Source organism: Gossypium hirsutum, chromosome D03 (genome assembly GCF_007990345.1).
Source record: "Gossypium hirsutum isolate 1008001.06 chromosome D03, Gossypium_hirsutum_v2.1, whole genome shotgun sequence".
Lineage (NCBI taxonomy): Eukaryota > Viridiplantae > Streptophyta > Magnoliopsida > Malvales > Malvaceae > Gossypium > Gossypium hirsutum.
The window spans coordinates 3,000,397-3,023,530 of NC_053439.1; the positions used below are offsets into that span (position 1 = coordinate 3,000,397).

The 23,134-nt window shown below is 32.5% G+C and overlaps 4 protein-coding genes across 4 annotated transcripts; 1 reads left to right on the forward strand and 3 right to left on the reverse strand.

Moving 5' to 3' along the window:
- Positions 1-888: 888 nt before the first annotated feature.
- On the reverse strand, positions 889-3,637 carry LOC107932582 (uncharacterized). Its single transcript, XM_016864636.2, has 3 exons — positions 3,220-3,637; positions 2,301-2,803; positions 889-1,955 (listed from the first exon to the last, which is right to left on the reverse strand). The coding sequence occupies exons 1-3, from the start codon at positions 3,260-3,262 to the stop codon at positions 1,104-1,106; spliced, it is 1,398 nt and encodes a 465-aa protein (XP_016720125.1). The 5' UTR covers positions 3,263-3,637; the 3' UTR covers positions 889-1,103.
- A 4,836-nt stretch (positions 3,638-8,473) lies between these two features.
- Positions 8,474-10,966, forward strand: LOC107932537 (ADP-ribosylation factor-like protein 8a). Its single transcript, XM_016864578.2, has 6 exons — positions 8,474-8,692; positions 9,491-9,572; positions 9,697-9,729; positions 9,841-9,962; positions 10,328-10,489; positions 10,565-10,966. The coding sequence occupies exons 1-6, from the start codon at positions 8,655-8,657 to the stop codon at positions 10,680-10,682; spliced, it is 555 nt and encodes a 184-aa protein (XP_016720067.2). The 5' UTR covers positions 8,474-8,654; the 3' UTR covers positions 10,683-10,966.
- A 796-nt stretch (positions 10,967-11,762) lies between these two features.
- Positions 11,763-14,857, reverse strand: LOC107932529 (telomere repeat-binding factor 2). Its single transcript, XM_016864568.2, has 7 exons — positions 14,612-14,857; positions 13,753-13,912; positions 13,409-13,620; positions 13,165-13,249; positions 12,801-12,884; positions 12,220-12,563; positions 11,763-12,122 (listed from the first exon to the last, which is right to left on the reverse strand). Coding segments are annotated over exons 2-7 (876 nt in total). The 5' UTR covers positions 13,903-13,912; positions 14,612-14,857; the 3' UTR covers positions 11,763-12,121.
- A 1,564-nt stretch (positions 14,858-16,421) lies between these two features.
- LOC107932571 (probable amino-acid acetyltransferase NAGS2, chloroplastic) lies at positions 16,422-20,882 on the reverse strand. The gene is made up of 10 exons (XM_041089599.1): positions 20,439-20,882; positions 20,264-20,351; positions 19,862-20,070; positions 19,499-19,650; positions 18,580-19,003; positions 18,389-18,486; positions 17,859-17,970; positions 17,488-17,647; positions 17,030-17,102; positions 16,422-16,822 (listed from the first exon to the last, which is right to left on the reverse strand). The coding sequence occupies exons 1-10, from the start codon at positions 20,793-20,795 to the stop codon at positions 16,672-16,674; spliced, it is 1,824 nt and encodes a 607-aa protein (XP_040945533.1). The 5' UTR covers positions 20,796-20,882; the 3' UTR covers positions 16,422-16,671.
- Between the last annotated feature and the right edge of the window lie 2,252 nt (positions 20,883-23,134).

Here is a 23,134-nt window from a genome sequence, read left to right on the forward strand (position 1 = left end):
GAATAATCATTATAATAATGATAATGCTTTAATTAGATTTATGGGGGGAATTAGGGAACATTTCCAGGGAGTTGTCTAAGTGTACATTCCAACACACTAAATGCCAAACTTAGGAATTATGCAAAACAAAATGTCCCAAACAATTTCCCTTCTTGAATTATGTTCCAAAATTTCTATTTATCCCCCAAAATCCTAATGTATAACCCTAGTTAAGGTTAGTCTATAAATACGAAGTGGTTTATATTACTAATTTAGCTTCAAAATTACACTCGTTTTTTCATTTTGATACCTAAATTATCTCTTCATTATAGTTTTTGGTAAAAAAAAAAAGTGGATGATGTTAAAAAAATAGGTACCGCACCAAACTAATGAAAACGTACCATGTCTGACTTCTCTCATGTTGCTAATGTCATGACCATTAATTAAAAGTTGTCCGACATTTGTTGGTATTAATCATTGACAGAATTTTTTTTTTATTTTTTGAATTTTTTTTATTTTAAATTGGTGAAATTTAACATCTTTGTAGTATGAAGTGTATGTAGAGAAATGTTTTCGTTTGGTTTTAATTACAGTTTAATTAAGATATTGGGACATTTGTATGTGAGAGAAAAGGCCACAAGCTTTGGGGTAATGGGGGACCTTAACTTTTTTCTTTCATTGTTATCGTATAGGACAACCTTGTCAACTTGTCACTGTAAATTATGGTCCTAAATCATTATCAAAACACCCCCACTTTTTCACTTTTTTCTTTTGGCCCCTTTTTGGGTTATTTGTTTCAACACCGATTTCCCTTGTTTAGTAAGGGAGACACTTAGAAATTTATTTCACAAGCAATTTCCATGTCCCCCAAAGTAGCATGAGTTGGCAAAACTTGTGGCACAAGCAAAATGGGCCTTTCCCCCTTCTTTTGGGGCAAAAAAACATACACCAGATATATAAATATGTATGTATGAATGTGTCAAGCCATGTACACTGAAATATTGAGGTGTGTATGCTCAAAAACAGCTTCGAAAAAATCACGAGACAACGATGTGAATCGGTGGAAGAATAGGGGAAGAGCTTTAATGTACATATACGCTAGAATTGAAAGAAAAACGAGCAGATCATTTCGATACCTTCCAACTAGAGGGAAGTCTCCACTTCTTATGCCAATATATTGACACCCTTGGCCACGGTGGGAATCCGAAATTGTACTCGAGAGGACGGTCAGGAGGGCCACCGACTATTAAAGGTAACCATACGTACCTTGAGTTCCGTAATTCAGCTGGATTCCACCGATCTGCCATGAAGATATATGAACCTGGAATGCCTGGTAAAGGAACTACGAATGTACTTTGTGCGAAAAAAGTTGCTAGTCGGAACATTTTGTTTCCACCGATGCATGGGTTTCCCATTGTTTCCCATGGACCCATGATTGACTCAGCCGCATGTGCTAATGCTTCGTTTGGTGCCCATCCGGTACAACCTGATGTGATCATGTAATATGTTCCTTGGTACTTAAATAGAGCTGGGGCTTCTCGGTGTTGTCCAATCAAGATCCTTCGCATATCGGGTTGTACATCTAGATAATCACTGGTTAGTGGTCCAATGTGAAGTTCACTATTGTCTTGAGATGAATAAATTAGATACACTGCACCATCGTCGTCCTTGAAGATGGTCATGTCCCGGCTGTCAAATCCATGGGGCCTTTGGCTATGGAGATACTCAAAAGGACCTGTTGGGTAATCACTGATAGCAATGCCGACAGAAGCTTTAGTGTAATTGGCATCATCAATATGCATCCACATTACATACTTCCCTGTTTTCTCGTTGAAAACAACTTTTGGCCGCTCCAACACGTTGGATTTGTGGAGATCGTGGGTCTCGTTTGTTTGTTCTGCAGCTAACACGATACCTTGGTTTTTCCATGTCCATAAATCCTTGGAAGAATAGCAACCGACTCCTATAACGTCAACCTGATTACAAGAAGGAAAACTTCTTAGAACTAAAGGCTGAAATAGGAGCTAAAAATGAGTTACATATTACTTGCATTTGGGTGGTTCCTCGGAGTTTAGTACTTCTAAAACAGAATTTGTACGAGTCACAACCAAGACCAATATACCTATGAACGCAAAATCCTCGATAAACATTTAGGTAGTTCCTTAGTCCTCAATGGTAATCACTAAAATCCTCAAAAAAACATTTCTTCACTAAACAAATCTTACATGTTCTGCTTTCGTTCTATGAATGCAAGCAACATATTCTTTAGTAAGAAAACAAGATAATAAACTCGGATTACGTGTTCAAAATAATAAACTTACTCGAGCTGCGCCCCTTTTATGAGCACGGTATGTGGGTCCATCTTTGTACTCTCCATACCAATAGTATGTATTGGACCTTTCATCATATAGCATACCACCTCCATGAGCTTGAATAGGATTTCCTTCGGTATCCAACCAAATTTTCCCGGGATAGTAGTGATGGCTACCGTTTTCCACACCCTTTACTGGATCTATGGCACTTTTCATATCCGGAAAGAATACATGCCGAATCTGGGAATTCTCATCGAGAAATTCATCGATCAGAGTGGCTGATCGCTTGCGTCTCCGTTTAGCAGCATGCGGAGATTTTTTCTTCTTAGGAGGTGGAACTTGAATATTCTCCTCCTCCACTTGTTCAAGTTCCCGGACTAACGGATGACGACTCACATACAATTGGATATCTCCTCTCACTACATTTCTCCGGCTAGCAAATGAGTACAATTGGAGCATAAGAAGTAATCCCACCAAACTCCACACCATAGCTGACCTCGAGCATCTGTACCCTGCGCGGTTGGTTTCCTATATTTGTTAAAGTATTTGGCCTAAATATGAATTCCAACCATGTTCATCTACTCTTTATCCTAAATTCCATTGAAATTTATGCAGAACAAACCCTAAACCAATACTAGATTCAGAATCAACAGCAGCCAAGTTCAGAACATTGTAAGAAAATGCAACCTTTATAAACTCCTAATCATAAACAAAAAAGGATCAAATTGAAAGAAACAGAAATATGAAAATTTGCATTAATTTCACCATGTTTTCAGCATAAATAAGCACTTAAGTTCAGTATCAAATACCAAACTTTCAAATAATCAACTTTAATTGTAAAATCCAAAACCCCTATAGCAGATTCAAAGAGCATGCAAAAAAAATGACCTTTGCAGAAAACTATCAATACCCAGAAAAGAAAATGAACCTGACAAAGCTCTATGAAGATTCCCAGTTCCAGATATGGCCATCTCTGCTTTACCTTGTTCTTCAAAGTTCCAAATACAAAAACCAGCAAATAGTGGGGGGGGGGGAACCAACTTCACAGAAAGGAGTAAAATTTGACAATAAGAAGAAGAAGACAAAGTGAGGAGAAGTATAGTAATTTAAAATAAAGATCTAAAGAAGGTTTCCTTGAAGATGGATTATGACTATTGAACAAAAAAAGTTCCTTTTTTCTTTTTTATTTAGTTTTGTGTGTGTTTTACTCTTTTTCCCTATGTTTTCAACACAAAATCCCTGATTTTCAGATCAGATGTTAGATTTTTAATGATATTTTGGTTGTTCTTGGATAACATTTTGAGCAAATGATGATTTTATTGATTTTGAGCAATTGATTATATGGTTTTTTATATGTAATTATCAAGTGATTAATTAATTAAGGAGACTATTGGGTATTTTATAATTGTTAAGATTTCTATACATGAGGTGTATAATTGACAGTTCAACAGTTGAAGACTTTGATGATTTTAGGGGTTAAGAGCTGTCCAATTTTCCAACATTTACCTTTTCTTTAAATAATAATAAAAGGGGTAATAAAGAAAAAAAACAGAGACCATTGCATAATTTGAGTTTTTTTTTAAAAATTTTTTATCCTTTCATCTAAAAATTTTAAAAATATTGTGAACTAAATTTAATTAAAAATATACAAAAATAATGGTTAAAACAAATTAACCCTCAATGTCATAAGAAAAAGTAAACTGCAAAAGAAAAATAAGATCAATTTTAAAATTTTTAAAATCAAGACTAAATTGACATAATTTATAAATATTGAGGGATAAAGTTGTTATTATGCCAATTTTAGAATCTGCCACCTTTAGCCACCTTGTGATTAAAAATACAAAATTAAATAGTTGGGTGACAAAAAAAATTACTAATAATCGAATGACTATCAGTATAATTTACCCTTAAAGATTTAGTGTTAAAATTGGGTCAACCAATTAGAACCGTAGATGCCACGTCAACTCATTTAGATCTACTCTCCCCCCCCCCCACTTCTTTTCTTTTTAAAATAATTCTGTTTAATTACATAGATTATTTCTAATAATCTTTCAATTTTGTCCAGTTTTATTCAAAAAGCATACAATATCCAGTAAAAATATAACACATGTTTTATTTTTATTGGTTGATATCGTTTTTGAGTAAACTTTAACAAAATTGATAATTAAGGATCACTTTGACAAAAAAAGAACTTTAGAGAACCAATTTGGAAATTAGAGTATAGTTGAGAGGTCAATTTATAAATAAAAGCCAAAAGATTAGGTACTTTGATCTCTAATTATCTTCCTAAACACACAAACTCACGTGCTCCAGACAGCTTTTTCATTCAATTTATTTAATTGTTTGGGTGAACTAATTTCAATTTATTAAATATTTAATTATCTCATAATGTCAGTTCTTAAAAGCTCAACTATATTCTTTAGTTCGATGTAGATTTAATTATTCGTTAATCATATAAGCATATATATATTTTTATATAATACAAAGTATTATGTGTAAATATTTGTGTTTTATAGGCACTATGTTTAAATATATTTTTATTATTAGAGATTGTCCTATGGTAAGAGATACTTGGGATCAATTAATTCCAGTAAGAAGACATCATTGGTTTTGTTTTAAAGAGTTGTTGGAGTGGTTTGTGTCGAACTTGCAGAATCAATAAAGTATGTGCTTGGGTGAGGTGGATTGACAGTGTCTCTTTGGGATTATTGCTTGGTGTATTTGAAAGAGCTGAAACCTCTTCAAATTTCAGGGTATTCCATGGAGTTGTGACGAAATTATCAAGGTGTCTTATAATTGGGCAAAACAAGATGCCTTCCCTAATAGGGCAACATCGCCCAAGTCATGAAGATCAAATTCATTTCCATCATCAGCAGGCAACTGGGTTCGTTTGAATATTGATGGTACCGTTTGATACGAGCCAAGGATGTGACACTCAAGGGGTTGTTTTTCCTAGTGGTCCAATCACTCGAAGCAATGCACGACAATTAAAATCAAAGATGAATGCTTTTGTCCAAGACTTTGTTGCTACAAATTTAATTCATCATGTTCATGACATTGACAAATACGGGAATGCAATTCACTGGACCAATCTTGGAATAGTGAAAGCCCATAAATTGGTGGATTAATCTTTTATGTATCTTATTATTATTATTTACTTAATTCTCATTGGTTGGGACACATCATTTATGAGTTAAGTAATTTTATTGGTTAGGTTATTAATTATTTATTTTCTTAGATAATTTTAAAGAGTTTTATTAGGATTCAATTGTTCTTTAAAGAGTTTTTATTAGGATTCAATTACTCTTGTAATTTGCCTATAAATAGGCTTGTTTTCTACACATTGAAGGATAAAAAAGAGAGTATTTGTTTTCTTCCAAATTTGTATGAGGCAAATTTTTGAGAGTAGAGTCATTCTTCTCTTGCTATTTAGTTTGGAGTTTGTTACTTTCAAGGGTATTTCAGAGTTACAAATATTCAAATTTCTTTCCCGTTCATCGGTGTTTCTAGAGGTTCTTCTTCTAGGGGTTTCGTAAGGAGCCGCTCAATTATTGGCGTTTTTGGTTGCAAGTTAACCAAGGGTTCCATAGGGCAAATCTATCCTTTTATTATTTAACTAATTTTATTTATTCTCATTTTTATTTCTAATTTATGTTTCTCTTGTGTCTAGATCCGGGGTTCCGCATCACCGTTAGGATTGATGTGGGTTTTGCTGCGATCAATGGAATAGTGGGCGGCTGTTAGGATTCATATCCATAAGGTGAAACAGTTTTAAGGGTCGTCAAAGACTACTGATCCTATTTTGAAGTGAGACGTAACCAATACTATGCCCCAATAATTTCAGCACGACTGTCATCGCCATCTCCTTAAAGAGGATTTGTTGAATACGGTCCGAGAAGTCTATTGTTGGGATTCTGTTGATAGTAGATCTTGTGACATCGCCTTCAAAAAAAAATCAATCTCTACATCGCTCCCACCGTCAGAGCCAACAACCACCTCCCCAAAATCGGCGACACCTTTCCCTAATAGCTTATCCTTCGATGACAAAGTCAAAATCGGGTCCAAATCCACTACCATGTCGACAGCCACATCGCCATTATGCTCCTTAAATATTACTTTCTTAGTATTTCGATCCTCAGTAGACCGAGAGTCATCACCGCCTTCATCAATCAGAAAATTTGCCATTTAATTAATTAGTGATTTTCAAATCAAATTAACTAATGAATGAAATTTCAAAAATTTTGATTGAACTAATTTTAATAGCAGACTGATTAATTGTGTTAATTATATTTTAACCAAATTACACAACCCTAATTATGCAAATCAAGAAAGAAATTAAGCACCAACCGGATCCAACCCATTAGTAGTAGCAACTGACTGAAAATTCATTATTAATTAATTCTCAAGAAATAGAGCTAAACTCAGAAAATTGATGTATCAATTTGTAAAAAGAAAAATTAAAATTAAACGAAAAAAATATGTTTTTTTTTGTCAATATGAAAATTAAATATTTACATAAGACTATAATATAAATTTTTTTATTTTTATTTACAATTTCAATGAAGAAAAACATATATCAAATTAATAAATTTAAAATAAAAAGGTATAATGATTTATTTAACCCTTTAATTTTACTCAAAAAATTTATTTTAATACCTTATTTAATTTTTTGTCTCTCTTAATCCTTAAATTTGTGTCTATTACCAAATTTTTCAAAAATAGATGAAAAGGTTAACAAAATTTACGTGACTATGTATAATATTTTTTTAAAGAAAATAAAAAACAATTATTTGAAATATATGTATTTAAAGATTTTAAAGATTCTATAATGTTTTTATTTCTTACAATTTTTAAAATAATTTTCTAATTTTTTTGAATTTTTTATTTAAAAATTTAATTAATTGTTGGTATGGTATACATGTGGATTTCATATCAACAAAGTAACATCTATTAACCTTTTCATTTTTTTTTGAGATGATTTGACAAAAAAATATTGAGTTTGAAAGTTAAAAAAGACGAAAAATAAATAGAAAGCTAAAATAACTCTTTTTTAAAGTTAAAGGACTAAATAAATCATTATATGTAATAAAAAATAATGGTAAATTTAAATTAGCTTGATAAAGTTTGAAACCCGTATTTTAAATTTAATCAGACTTTAACAATTATGAATGATATCATATCTGTTTTTTTAAACACAATACTTAAATATACCTATAACCCGTCCTCAACCCATAAATAAGATGATAACGCACTTCTGTACACTCAAACTTACGTTCTCTTATATTGATAATAATATTAAATTAATACTCAATCAACAATATTATTATTATTATAGGCATATGAGTTAGGACCATACTATCCAGCAAAAGGTTAGTTGTCAGTTACAGTTGAGTAAGTAATAGTTCCTTACCACCTCACTTCTTCTGTAATAACATGTATTTTATTACGTCTCTCTGGATATTCCATTAATCGCGACTGAATCACACCTTCCAATCATCTTTATTTCATTCAATCAATCATATTTTCCCGTGAACTGCACTCGCCATTGCCGAGACTGTTATTTAATGAAACTATTTCTTCAACCGATATTCTCTCACATTTTTCACGGAATCTTTTTCCTCCAATTGGTCCGAATTCGGACAACTGTAAGTAAAAGATCCAAATAAGATCCTAACCGTCCATAAATGTCATCATAACCCACTTTCAACGGCTGAGATTTCTATTCATAATTAATAATTACCTTTTTTTTAAATTATCGCCCATTGATATTTAAATCCATCTGGTATTCCATTTCTTTCTTTTCACTCTAGTTAAATGAATTTAATGGATTAATTTTGACAAACATCCTCAAATTATTACTTATATTTTAAATTAATCCTCCAAATTCAAAACATTTTTAATCAAGTCCTTAAACCATCAGCTTAGACATTAAAAATTTTAACGATATCATCATATACAAATTATCCATACGTATCAAATTTGAGCTAAAATTTATACTTGAACTGACAATGAAACTAGTAGAAGAACTTGATTTATAGGATATTAACAATGAAGGACTCGATTAAAAAGTTTTGGAATTTTGACTAGTTTAAAATATAGGTCACAAGTTGAGGACCTATGGTGAAATTAACCGCAAGTAATTTAAAAACATTATGTTTATCAGTTTATCTAAATTTTAATTTGAATAATGTTATTATTTCAAATTTTATTTTTTATATTATATTTGTGTATTTATACTATTTATGAAGGAGGGAATTAAAGGAAGAGAGATCTCTGGCTCCTTTTATCTCTCATTGAAAAAATTGACTAAAAAGCTTCAATTTTTTTTCTTTGTTTTGCTTCTGTTTCTCTTTGAATTCCCAAATGGGTTTGTGGGAAGCTTTTCTCAATTGGCTTCGAAGGTATAATTTTTTTTTTACATTTCTTGCAATGTCACTTTTAAAAAAAAAAATCTGTTGAGTTTTTAGGAAAAATATTTCTATTGGATTGAGAATTATGGTTTATATAGAGTTGGGTTTTACATATTTAAGCTAAATTTTCATTCTTTTTATCCTTTTAACTTAGTGTTTGACATTGGAGTTTAGAATTAAAAAACCAGTGAATTTTCCAGCGTTTTGCTTGAAAAAGAATGTGTTTGATGTTAAAATAATGAACAAAATAGGGTAATAAAATCTGGGTTTTTGTTTTTGATAAGAATGCTTCGATTTTCGGTAGCATATCGATTGCAATTTTCAAATGAGTCAATGGTTTTTATTTTTGTTTTTGCATTAAGATGGTTTAGTTTATGTTAATCATAGACTTATAAGTGTTATGTTAGTGAAGTTAAATGCAGTAGCTTGTGTATTTAGTCTTTCACTGGCTTTGATCAAAGCTACAGTTAGTTCTATCTGCTCCACCATATAGTTTTCAGATTCTAGTGTAAGTTGTAAATGGTGTTTTGAATATATTCAGGTCAGGGAACGGTTTGTATATCGAGTTTTTTACTTCTTCTCCAAGTATGTTTGGGGTTCTTCATGGATGTGTATGTGTTAAACTTGCTGTATTGCTGAATGTTGCTTTGTTTAATTCATTTATGTTAGTAGGTTGCCTGTGGTTGCAGTGTTTTCGAACCTTTGATTAAGGCTTTTCCGAGTTAATCATGGTAGTTTAGTCTTCACAATACTATAAGGTTCACTTTTCGTGTATGTTGTTCTTTGCAGCCTGTTTTTCAAGCAGGAAATGGAGCTATCTTTGATCGGACTTCAGAACGCGGGAAAAACCTCACTAGTAAATGTTGTTGCAGTAAGTAAATTAGAACTTGTAAATGTCGTTGCAGCGTACAAAGGGTTGATTAAGAGCGATCTAGAACGTTTTCTCTCTTATCCCGTGATTTAACTTCAAGTTGGCTGGTTGTTTTTTTCCCCAGACTGGTGGATATAGCGAAGATATGATCCCTACGGTGAGTTTGGATTATTTTGAGGGCTGCGATGATATTACGTTTCCAGTACTTTTATAGTCCTTTTCTTTCTGTCGTAGAAGGTAATTTAATGTCGAATGGCTTCTTTTTCAGGTCGGATTCAACATGAGGAAAGTGACAAAAGGAAATGTTACTATAAAATTATGGGATCTCGGAGGTCAACCTAGGTTTCGTAGCATGTGGGAACGATACTGCCGTGCGGTTTCGGCAATTGTGTAAGAAGCTACTTGTTTATTTGTTCTTAATTGCTTTAACACTTTTGGGGCAATGATAGTTTCTCTGCTAACGATTTGCCTGTCTCTGCTTCGGTTAGTGACCATTTCAATGCTAGCTTGGTAGTAGTATTAACTAAAATCGAACCGTTCTTAATTTCAGACCGTTCTTAATTTCGGTTTAGGCCTATGTCTTTGAAAACTGTAGCTAACGTACTGAAGTTATCTGATCCTGTTATTTATATAAGTTTTGCAGTATGTTACTGGCCTTCAGTTGCATGCCATTGTACCTTCTACTTCTAGAACCGTGAAATACCTTTCTTAGTTTTTGAGTATAATCTATTCGATTAAACTTGATTTTCTTGCAGTTACGTGGTGGATGCCGCTGATCCCGATAACTTGAGCATCTCAAGAAGTGAGCTTCATGATTTGCTGAGTAAACCCTCACTTAGTGGTATCCCTCTTCTGCTGTTAGGCAACAAAATCGACAAGCCAGAAGCTTTGTCGAAACAGGCTTTAACTGACGATATGTAAGAGAAGACATTCACTTGATTTGCTCGATTAACTAGAAACTTCTTCGTGACATTGAATATTTTGTTATGCAGGGGACTCAAGTCAATTACAGATAGAGAAGTATGCTGCTTCATGATATCATGCAAGAACTCGACCAACATCGACTCGGTTATTGATTGGCTCGTAAAGCATTCAAAATCTAAGAGCTGAAATCAAAAAGGGGTTTCTTTGTCTAATCTCTTCTGTGATGAATCTGTGTTTTATGTATCAAGTTTCTGAAAAGGGATACAATTCGTGTTTTAAGGTTTATGGTTTTCGGTTTCTCCCTAACTTGATTTCCCGATTGTTTAATTATTGTTTTCTCATCGTGTAATGTAGCATTGGATCATCACATTTGTAATTCAAGTAGGCTTAAATCTTTGAACAAGATTTTTCATGTATTCTTATCATTCAAGTCAAATAGCTGAATGCAATGAAACTTTGGTTCATGTCAATGTTTGAGTATTGATGATTAAATGATGATATGTATGTATGCATGTATGCATGCATGCATGCATGTATTCCTTCAATTGAAATTGGAGACATGGTTTTTAGCCCTTGAAATGATGATGATCATCATCATAGTAATCATCAATCTATGCCCATTGTGAGGTACAAGTGGAGCCATCTTAGAGAGTTTGCAAATGTAAACTCTAAAGCCATTTCTATGATGCTTTTGACTAATCAATATCAAAATTTTGAGATGGCTTGGATAGTGGGTAAAAAAAAGTTAAAATATGCTATCAAGTACTTTGATAAAAATTGAGATTTAATTTATGTATTTAGAAAATTAAAAAATTCAATTTTTCTATTTTTTTTATTTAAAAAACTTTCATTATGCCGTGACGTGACAAATAAACATATAAATTGACAAGTTTTAATAGAAACTACTAACAAACTAAAATTTTTAAATTGAAAAAGTAGAAAGATTGAATTTTTAACTTTAAATCTCAAATTCTATACTAGGACCAACAGCATATTTTAACCCAGAAAAACAGCCCCTTGTGTAGTGCTCATTGCAGCTTTCATCAAAAAGGTGTTCCAAAGATGACATGATGACCAAAAGGCTTTGGCCAATGTTTGTTGGGAGATTGGGACCCTCTATGATGGTAACCAAAAATGTTCAAAATTTTCATGTATTTGTGTGTGCGCACATGCATGTATGCATGCATGCTATACCCCAAAGGGAGAGAGAAGGTTCATTAAGGGGCCAATAGCCAACAATAACACTACATTGCTTGGACACCAACATGCAAAACTGTAGTTTAATTTATTCAGATGGACTTTCAGAAAAAGAACAGATCATAATCTCAATTATGCCATCACAATGCCATCTCTTTTTCTTTTGCTATATCTATATACCCTCTTTACTTAAAGATAAAAGCTATAGAAACACCAAAAAAAACCCTCTAAGCTTCTCAACGAATGTTCATCGTCCAAAAAGAAGCACGACTTCATGGATTAATCTCACATTTTTATCCTTTACAAGCCTAATATATTTACAGTTTTATAGACATGATGATAGTTTGATATACCAGGCCAGCATGATGTCGAGTGCGATGCGTGGTTTCAGCAGCGAACTAAAGACCAAATGGTGTCTCCTTGTACCATCTGCACAAGTTTACAACCAAAATCAAGAAGATAAACAGCAAAAAGAAACCCAGTGTTTCGAGATGTATGAACATTATATATAAGAACAAGGATTTACCAGGTAACGAGCATCCTAGACTTCAAAGCTTTAGCTGCTGCTTTAGCGAAAATTTTTGCTGCTTCAGCTTCAGCTTCCGCGGCACCTGCTTCTCTTGCTGCCTTTTCGGCCTCTGCAATTGCGAATTCTGCCTCTGCAACAGCTCGTGCAGCAGCTGCAGCGGCCTCTTCGGCAGTCATGGTCTTCATTTTGGACAACTCAACATCAACTTGGGTTTTAGTAAGAATGTTGATGGCTTTCTTCTCCGATTTCGAAGAATCCTTCTGCCTTCCTTCCAAAGCAAGCAGAGGAGATCTTGTTTCGGAAATAGTTGAATGTGGTGCAATCCTGTACTTATGCTTTACCTATCAACATATACATCATAACAATGAACCAATCCTGACTTATGAACATTCAAGTTAATCTTCTTTGCAAACACGCCAATAACTTCCACAAGTACATCAGAAAAACCAATATCAAATGCAAAGAACTTTTGACATTTCTGGCATTCGTGCTACATCATAGGCTAAAATAATTTATATACATAATGAAGAATAATATTCTAAGATAGTGTTACACGAATAATCAAACAGTAGAATTACCTTTGTCAATGTCCCATTTGCTACCAACAGCTTTAGTTTCGTAGCCAAAAGCTTCTTGAGGTTCAGCGGTGCAGCATATTTCTCCTATAATGTCAAAAAACAAACTCAAATTAGTTCCAATGTTTCAGGAAGTCATTTGCGATAGTTTCAGAGATGAGATTTGGATTTTAATGCTCGAAATAGAATGGACAAGAAATAAGAAGAAACAGAAACCCTAAGTTCCACACTTACTCGGAACGAGACAGAAGGAAAGTTGTTGTCATATATAGCCATTGAAAGAAGCAAAGGCCTTCAGTGGTTTAATCAAATGGGTTATCTTTTCTTAAAGTATTTAGAATGTGACCAACCCAAGAAAGAAAAGTACCTCTATGTATAAAGCAATCGAAGCTCTATCGGAACCACCTGGCTCTCTCAAACTAGTGATAGCCTCCAATAAAATATTCTCCAACCTACAAGCATCGAGAGGATATCACTTAAGCAGCATTCATTATGCCCATACAATCAGAATAGTGAGGCTCTCAACACAAAATTGTTCGACCGACAAGGACTGATCTAAAGCCCTAATCTAAGGCACTTGGTTTATGGTATAAGAAAATACATAAAAATACCTTGAAACTGGTTTTTTGGGTCCAGTTACCCTTGGTGTTCTACTAGAAATGGCAAGGGGCTTAGGATCAACGACTTCTTCAGTCGGAGGTACGGTGATTAGTGCCATGGGGTTATCATCGTGTTTAGCGGCTAACTGATTTCTTTTAAGAGCAAGCTTAGCTTTTTGTCTTGATCCCCATATGGCCGTGGCATTTATATTTCTCCATTTATCCTGGTCATATTAACACTATCACATTAATTCACCTCTATGCATGACATAACATTGGTAACCAAAATATGCATAACATTAAAAATTTTATTGTGATGATGATTGGTGAGTCCTCCTCAAGGCTCAACTACAAACCTTGAGATCCACATTCGAGCGCGACCGCAGGACCGAACTAAACTCGGGATCTGAAAGTATATTGCGCCATTTTCCGGTTCCGTGCTTGAGAACTCCTGCCTTGAGGGCAGCTTCTTCTTCTGCTGTCCATTTCTGCTTAGGGGCACCCATCAACAAATTCCTGAAATCCCATCAATACATGAAAACATCAACAATTGAAATTCGAAAAAGATTGAACACTAATACTAATCGATCATATATGCTTTTGTGCCTATTCATCAAGTTTTGACATTCCTGGACTTTTTTTTTTTTGCTGACATGTTCTAAAAAAATTCATTTGAAGCTCCAATTCTCAACCATTCTGATATCTAAATGATGCAAATTTCAGAAATTTACCAATATAAATATTTAATGCAATCAAGTTTCAAAATTCTAGACAAAAATTTTACAAATTCAAAACCAGTTTTAAGCACAAAACTCAAAGTTTCAAGTTCCAAATTCTCTTTTAACTCAAATTATGCATGAATTTAAACTCAAACCCATCACAGCAGATAATCAGAGGTAGTAAATATACAAGTATAATCATAAATCTTTAATGCCCCATCAAACTACACAATCAAAATTATATATTTCTGAAATATTTGAAAATCTAAAATTCCAATAAAAGAAACAACGTTAACAATAACGGGAAAAAAATAAATCAGATTGATGCATTTTCATCCAAAGCTTAGAATTTAATGAAATTCATCAAAGGATCGATTTTATCTATAAAAATCAAACCCAAAAAAAAAAAGAACAGAACTTTTACATTAAGCACTGAATTTTAACATACTTAGAGGGGATAATTTTGGAGAAAATTTGATGATTAAAAATGGAGTACCTGATCGGAGAAACGTGGGAAGGGAGGAAGAGATCACGCGCGGAGCATCGGAAATTTTTGTTTTAACGAGAAAAAATTATTTCTTACAAAACAAAAGGAGTGACAAAAATAAAATAAAAAACATGTAAGGAGAGATTGGCTTTTATTTTATGTCCGTAAGAATATTTTAATTTAAATATAAAATTTTCTTTTTCCTTTTTTACTATTATTTTATGGGGTTAATTTAATTTTGCTTATTTGGCTTTCTGAAATCTAGTCTGTAGCTGCTACTCTTTTATTTTAGTTTTGACTTTAGCCTACGTGCTTTTCTTTTTTCTTTAATTTTATTTAAAGTATTGTATATTTATGTTAATTTTAAAAGGGGTAATATAATTTTTCCCTAATTTGGTAAATAAATTCATTTTGGTCCTTGAATTTGAATTCTGTCGAGATTTGATTATGTAACCAATGTTAGTAGAAAAAGATTGGTCAAATTGATTGGACCAAGAATTAATCGATATAATGGTCCGAACAAAAGATGTTGAATCATTGAATCAGGAATTGCTTGAAATTAGTAAAAATAAAAATTGGGATAAATATCAATAGATGAACATGTTTAATCAATCAAATCGGTTGAATTGGAAACAAGTGGTCTGATCGATTCAACTATCAATTCGTTTATTAAAGTACTGGATGTGATTCTCTAAGATTATATCATGTCATAGCTAGCAAATTTATATAATTTTTTAAATATTCAAACATCATATCATCAAACTTTTATATTTTTAAGTTCAGGACTAAAATAAACTTCGTTGTTTAGTTCAAGTGCAAAAGTGAACCACAAAAAAATATAAGTACCAAAGTAAACCTAATTACTTGTTCATGAGCAAAAAATATATTAACTCGTTTTAAAAAGTTAATAATTATTACCATTAAAATTTTTGAATTTTATAAAAACTATATTAAAAAATATTTTATTAATTTTTTAAATATTTATATTTTTAAAAATATTTATCAATAATAAATTTTAATTAGAAAGGAATCGAAAATCATTTATTTTAACTTTTTGCCCATATATATCATATCTGTTTTTTTTTATCCCCAAACTCCAATAGGAGGATAATGCGTTTTAATGTACTTCAAACCACGTCCTACATTGACAATAATACCCATGCCAATCGACTTTCATGTTTTAATTATTTTTTATTGTATTCATTTCGTATCTAAATTTTTTATTTCATTAAAAATGATTTAATACATTGACTTTTGAGCTACACTTATTTTTTTCATTTTTAAAATCTGTTTAGAAGATTCTGTTTTGTATATGTTCATACTCATAATGTGATAAAAGAAGAAAAAGTTGTAAGAAACATAGTAACATACATATTTTTTAAGGAAAAAAATATATATTCTGAGTTTTCTTTTAGAAACCATAAATATGTAAAGTTAAAAAAATATTTAAAAATAGAAACATATATACATTTATTTTATAAAGTCAAGCTACCATTTTTCAGTCCATTAAAAGAAAAAATTGTGAAATAATAAATATAATGATAATTACAAGCAATTTGAACATCTATAATTAAAATCAAAGTTATTTACCACTCCAAGTGTAATTTGAATTGAAGTCGCGCTACTTATTTTTATTATTTGGATTTTCTCTATTGTTGTAATTCACCAAAAGAAATATTTCCAAAACTAAAATAAATTTTATACAAAACCCAAAGCAGAATAAATCTTAAAAAATCTTATAGCCATTAAACCAAGATCTCATTAGCTTATGAAAATTACTTAATAATTCAATAATAATAATAACAAATTAGAGCACTCCTAAAGAAAATTTATTTACCATATTTTGAAGCACTGCTACATAATTACATTTCGCCTAAAAAATTATGTCAACTACTACTATTTTTGTGGTAATAATAAAATCACAGCTCATAACAAAAACCAGATGCATAGAAAATCAAATCCAATCCCAGCTAAACATTTAACTTGGAAGTAAATGGTTTCTCTAAGCCAAATCGGACCAATGAGGTAGCATTGTCTTCTCCGTAGATCCGGTTTATCGGCTGTAAGCTTTATTTAAATGCTTTATCAGCTGTTATTCCACTTCGATCTGGTATGAGTTTCTTCATGTAATACTTGGATTTACGGGATAGGTTTATCTTTTTCCTCCTTTCTTCCGGTATCATGTTGATCGTACATTCAGTAAAGCCGCGCCTAACAAACCTGTAAAAGCAGAAGCAAGTATTGGCATGGTTTTATTTGTAGTAACCTGGGTGTAAATAATGGCTGATATACTGAATGAACATTATACAGTAACTGAAACTCTCTCTCCACGATGCTAGGATGACTAAAAAGTTAGAATTTATCATTAGATGGTGCATGAAAATAATCAAATGTGCTCGAAAGATTATGAATAAGAAAAATACAAACCAGTCAGCAGTACGAGTTGTCAACAAGAAAAGCATATCCAATCCGAGAGAGGATGCCTTCTTCTCGACGTAATCTGCAAATATATTATTGATACTAAAAAGTAAGCATTATCATTAGGAATCATATGGTTTGTAGACCACAAACAAATATCCCGTAGTAGTATCACAACGCAGGGATGATCATAAAAACAAAAACCAGTCAGATCAAATCGAGCATCATTCTATGGTTAGGCCATGGGAACTGGACTTATCAGAAAATGCTTTATATGCAGTCTAGCACAGCCAAAAGACGTGTGCCTTTCTTAGTTATTCTTCTGAAATGGGTAAAGATGCTTCCATCAAATATGAAATCACAAGTTCAAGCATTGCATCTCTTTCAACTACACCAGAATAAGTAGCAGAGTATGACCGTGTCGAACATAGCGCAAACAGTGAAGTTATAGATGTTCAACAACGTACCAAGCAATTTATCTCCTTGTCCTTGTCCTCGACAGTCAGGAGAAACTGCAATACAAGCAACTTCTCCACACTTGTCCTTGAAGAATGGAAAAAGAGCAGCACAAGCAATGATTTGACCTTCCCTTTCCATAACAACAAATGAATCTAGGGCCTTAAGTAGCTGTTCGAATAAAAAGGAGACAAGAAATTAATTTTCAGATTCTGGCTGGCTCTGACTCAAAAGAATGAAGGCATTTTTCACCTTCCATTTTGTTTTTCTTTTGGTAAGATTTGAAACAAAAGCTAATTTTACAACGGGCACCTCATTGAAAAAGTATACACATAAAAGAGATCGAGATTGATCAAACAAAAGTCTAAAAGAGTAGTATAACCTCTTCATCACTCCTGCGAACCAATGTGCCAGACTCTTCTAAAGGTTGTATGATTTGCCTGATTCCAGCGAGATCAGTCACCATAGCCATCCTAGCCCCTTCATATAGATCACTAAATAACAAGTAAAACTGAAGTCAGGGAATTGAATGCAAAATAGCTTAATGACTTGCTAAATCTTGCAGTGGTATTTCATAAAAACTAATAAATATCGGCCAGATTGAGTTAATCTGAGATCCCTCATCCTATTAAGACCATGAAAGTTGGAAAAGAATTTGTGGTAATAACATAAGGTCCCCTAAAGTATCACCCAAATTTACCTATAAGCACTTGTACTTGGTAGCATATAACATATATTTTAGATTTAAAACTCCACCTGAGTGGCAGAGCCCATTGAAACATCGGAATAGGTTACTAGTCATGGAACGACTGGGAACGCGTAGGGAATTAACCATGTTTTGTACTTCATGCCTATCAGCAAATATCCATTTTCCCATAATGCTAAGCTAAGTCCACTGTAAATATTAGATACCTAGCCACCATTGTCCCCATTCCATCTCTTTTGAACAATTCCAATAATAAGACCCCACCGATAGTGCCATCTAACAAATGAACTCTTTGTACGCCACCCTGACAATCAAGCAGAAAATACAATTGGCTTATTGTTTTCGCTTGGAAAGCATCTAAATATGCTAAGCTGGAAGGCAAGCTATTAGAACTTACCCTGCAGACAAAGGCTGCAGCAGCCAACTCTGAAAGGTAACCATTATCTCGACTTAGCCGCTCCTGACCTCCGATGGCAAAGCCCTGTTCTCCAGACCATAGTCCATTCCCATTATCAAAACCAACACCATTCTGAAAGGTTGGATTACGAATACTATTAAGAGCCTTCCCATTTTGCAAAGAGTGAACAACTGAACTAGTATCATCATGTCCAATGCAAGTGAGATCTTCTTCACCAACAGCTTTAACATATTTAGCAGCTATCTCACTTTGTTTGACCCGTTGACGGATCAACATATCTGCTTCTTGAAGAGGCAAGAAACTAATAAGGCGTCCATTCTCATCCAAAATAGGGCCATCTATAATGCAAATAAGCTTATCTGCTCCAAGAGCTAATGCACAAGCCGTGGCAACTTCATATGTGCTGAAATTTAGGAAAACATAAAGCATTACCAATCAGGTTCTAAATCATTGGCAAGTAAAATAAAACTTCTGGGCTGGTCCAAGATACATCATAAAGCAAACAAACTAGCTTTTAAGATAAAAAAAACGCATAACACGAATTAATAAAGGTTTATTCAACTCCTAAAGAGATTGCAACTTCAGGAGTTGGGTTCCCCCTCCCCCCACTAAATCCTTTTGATTGACATCTTCATAATCCTACAAAAGCACAAACTAGGGCACCAAACTTATAATCCCTCTGTATCTGAGAAAAAAATACTTAGGATTTACAGAAAGAAATAGTAAAATGTAAAAGCTTGCTTTTTGGAATACCGATGACTGCTACTACTAAACTATTTGAATTGCAGAATATGTTAAAATGGATGGTTTAGGGTGACAACTCAAGGAATTTTTACTTCACAGGAAAATAGATCAGTGCAAGCTGCAACCAAAAATCATTAAAAGTTACACAGCATACTTGCAATTCAAAACTTCACCAGAGCTCGAATACCCCAGGTTGCTTAATATTACTATACAACCACCATCAAGCCTCTCACGCAATCGAGCAACATCTACTTTCTTTACTTCACCAGTTGCTCCATAATCAACACCTTCAACAACTCCCCTTCTCTGCAAAAGTGTTTAAAAAGAGGCAATATCATAACATGTCTAATAGCAGAGCCAACACCAAAAACATGCTTCTGCAGGCTACCCATCACTATATGTATCCCCACTCAATCAATTTGCAAGGGCTTAGCCATCGTCCCAATCGGAATAACATCAATGCACATAAATCCACAACCCAAATCAAATATTATTTTCAAAACAGAAACATTCTAACCTTAGCTGCAAGGAAGTTACCACTAGCAACACTGACACCAACTTCATGCCAACGGCTACTATCACCATGCCGACGAATATTACATATAGAAGGTCCAGGAGAAAGTTTTGCTTCTATCATTAAACGGATCCCTCCTGCCGCTTCCGTCGCAGCGGCTAGAGATTCCGAGTCCGTTATTCTATATCTACCATAATACTTAGGTTCATGCCCTGCATGATTTTCAAGGCTCATTTAAGTATCACTACTCTATTTATAGTAAAAGAGAGACAAACACTGAATTATCAACTAAAACATGAGATAAAATTAAACTCAAATAATAAACTAACTGCTACAAACAATTATCATGAGAACAAAGTGAAATAAGAGGAACATGAAACAATGCTGTTTTCTTGTGTAGCTCACCTCTCTCAGCCAAAAGCTTGTCGATTTGAACGTGAGTTCCCGGAACAATAACAAATTTGATCCCAAGGTGATGCAAAAACGCAATATCCTGCAAATTTATATAAAAAGAAAAAGAAAAAAGTTAAAACCTTGATCATAAAAAACCTAAAAGATTTTACGAATTTATTAATTTTGCCTTTAAAATGGTGTCTAAAAAGGGGGAAGCAACGATTTCGCCGGAAATTATAACAACGAAAGTGCCGCCACGGTGAGCCCAGAGGTAAGGCCAAGCCTCACGGAACCACCGCACGAACTGCTTATCGTCGACGGAGCTGTAAATTTCGTCCACGCCATCGTCGTTTTCAATAATCACATTGCGCTTAACCGAATCACCTCTCTTGGACCCGGGTTCCGGTTTAAGGTAATGAGACCGGAACTTCGATTCCGGTCTGAGCCTTACGATGTCGGTTTGGAAGGCGTGGCGGGATGAAAAAGGTTTGGTTCGACCGGGAAGAAAGCGAGGAAGGCGAGCCGTTGAACATGAGGCGGCCATTGTGGGTGGCGGCCCTCAATAGCTTGTTTTAGAACATAGCAGTGAACCTCTTTTTTTTTTTTTAACTTAAAAGCAAAATATGAAAAAATAAGGAAAAATATCGATAATAGTATTTATGACACATGGATTGTGGGGCCTGGGGATGAATTTTGGTGTAATTAATTTATTCAATACGAAAAAGCGTGGAGAAAGAATTCGACTTTACCTTTTGATCTTTACATTTTAGGTTAAAATATGCGGTTACTCTCTATACTTCAACAAAATTTTAGATTTAGTCCTTTTATTTAAAAAATTAAAATTTTTTTATTTAAAAGAATGTATAATCACTTATTTAGCTCTCCAACTTTCTTTTAAAAAAGTTATTTTGGTTATTCATTTAATTTTCATCTCTTTTAGCCCTTAATTTTGTGTTATTTGTTAAATCACTTAAAAAAATAAAAATTTTGATGTTTGTTAATTTTGTTAACGCGATATATGCATGAATGCCACATCAACAATTAATTAATTTTTTAAGATTCAAAAAATATTTAAAAAGTATGAAAATTATAATAAAAATTAATATGTTTAATTTTTTTTAGCAAAATCTTTTATTTGACAAACAATACAAATTCAATAGTTAAGAGAGGCAAAATTTAAATTGAGGGTTAGAATTTTTTTTTAAGTTAGAGGGCCAAATAAAATCACTATGCCTTAAATGAATAATTTTTTAATTATTTATTAATTAAATTAATGTCTCCTTATCTCGTAATACTAACTTAATCAATTACTTAAAACTTTAAGAGATCAAAAATTAAATTTCTTCTTTATTTATATAATTAAAATATGTCATAATTCTCAATACTTTTCAAAATATTGGAATTTGGCCCATATATTTTTATTTTTAAAAATTTAGTTATTTTACTTTTCAAATTTCAAAATTCAGATCACACTATTAACACTATTATTTTTTTTGTTAAATCTATCGGTGTAACATTTTAAAATAAAAAAATATTCACTTGATAACCATATAATTAAAAAAAGACATTGTAATAAACCCGAATTTAACAAACAAACAAAAAACAGAGTTAATAGTTAAAACTAAAATTTGAAATTTAGACGGTAAAGACTAAATTCTTAAAAATAAAAGTATAAAGATAAATTCTCAAAAAGTACAGGAACTTATGATATACTTTAACCTATTTATATATATTTAAATTATTTTCTATAATTTTTTTAATATTATTATAAATTTTTTTATATAATATTTAAAACTACCCATAACTCCTTCTATTCCCTTAAATAAATAATAATAATGAGCTTCAACGCATTTCGACCTATATTATTTTATACTAACAATAATATTAATAGATATTTTCCACTTTCATACGAAACGTTTGTGATGGCTGAAGGGACATGTAATATTACTATAATTCAAGTGAGCCCCCCATATTCCCATCTCGTCCGTAAGCCGACAATCTGACTACGGTCCTAAACCATTTCATTATTGCTTACGTGGAAAGTATTTCAAAGGACAACAAAAGAAAACGAGTATAACTAAAATAAAAATAATTAATTTCAGTTGACGTCCTTAAATTCGATAAAAATACCTCTCCAGTTCGTCTAAATTTTGAAACTGAATAAATTGATCTCTTTAAATAAAATTAAATTCGAAAGTGAGTAATGAAGGATAATTAATCACAGTGTTAATATTTTTCATCAATTGTATATGATCTTAATTGGTATGATAATAAATTTAGCTTTCAAAGTTTACACATTTTGTCAAATTGCTCCTAATTTAACAAATTTAGGACCCGCAATATTTGTGTAAATGTCGAGTTCAAATTTGTTGAATTTTTTAGAATTAATGCCAAAATGACAAAATATGTAAACATCGAAGGCTAAATTCGTTACTATACCAATAAAAATTATGTACAATTGACGAAAGAAATTAACGTTGTGATTAATTGTACTTAGTTGCTTACTTTTGACATTGATAGGAATTAAATTGCTCTAATTTTTTTGAAAGGGATCAATTTGTTCAATTTTTAAATTAAGAAGGACTGAATAGAACTTTTTACTTTTAGTATCATGTCAAACAAGTCCTTAAATGCTACTTTAGATATAATGTGGAACGCATTTAAAACACATGAATGTTCTCAAAAAAAATATGTAGATTAAATTTTGAACATGTGTATACTTAGTAACTAAACTAAGTTGAAGTAATGAATTTTGTTTAAGATGTGAAGATAAACTAATAAAATTTTGGTTGAAAAACCTAGAATTTGTTTTATTAAAGGGGCTTAAAGTGAATTTATAAATCATTGAAAGAGAACAAAGATACAATATTAGGCTAAAAAAAC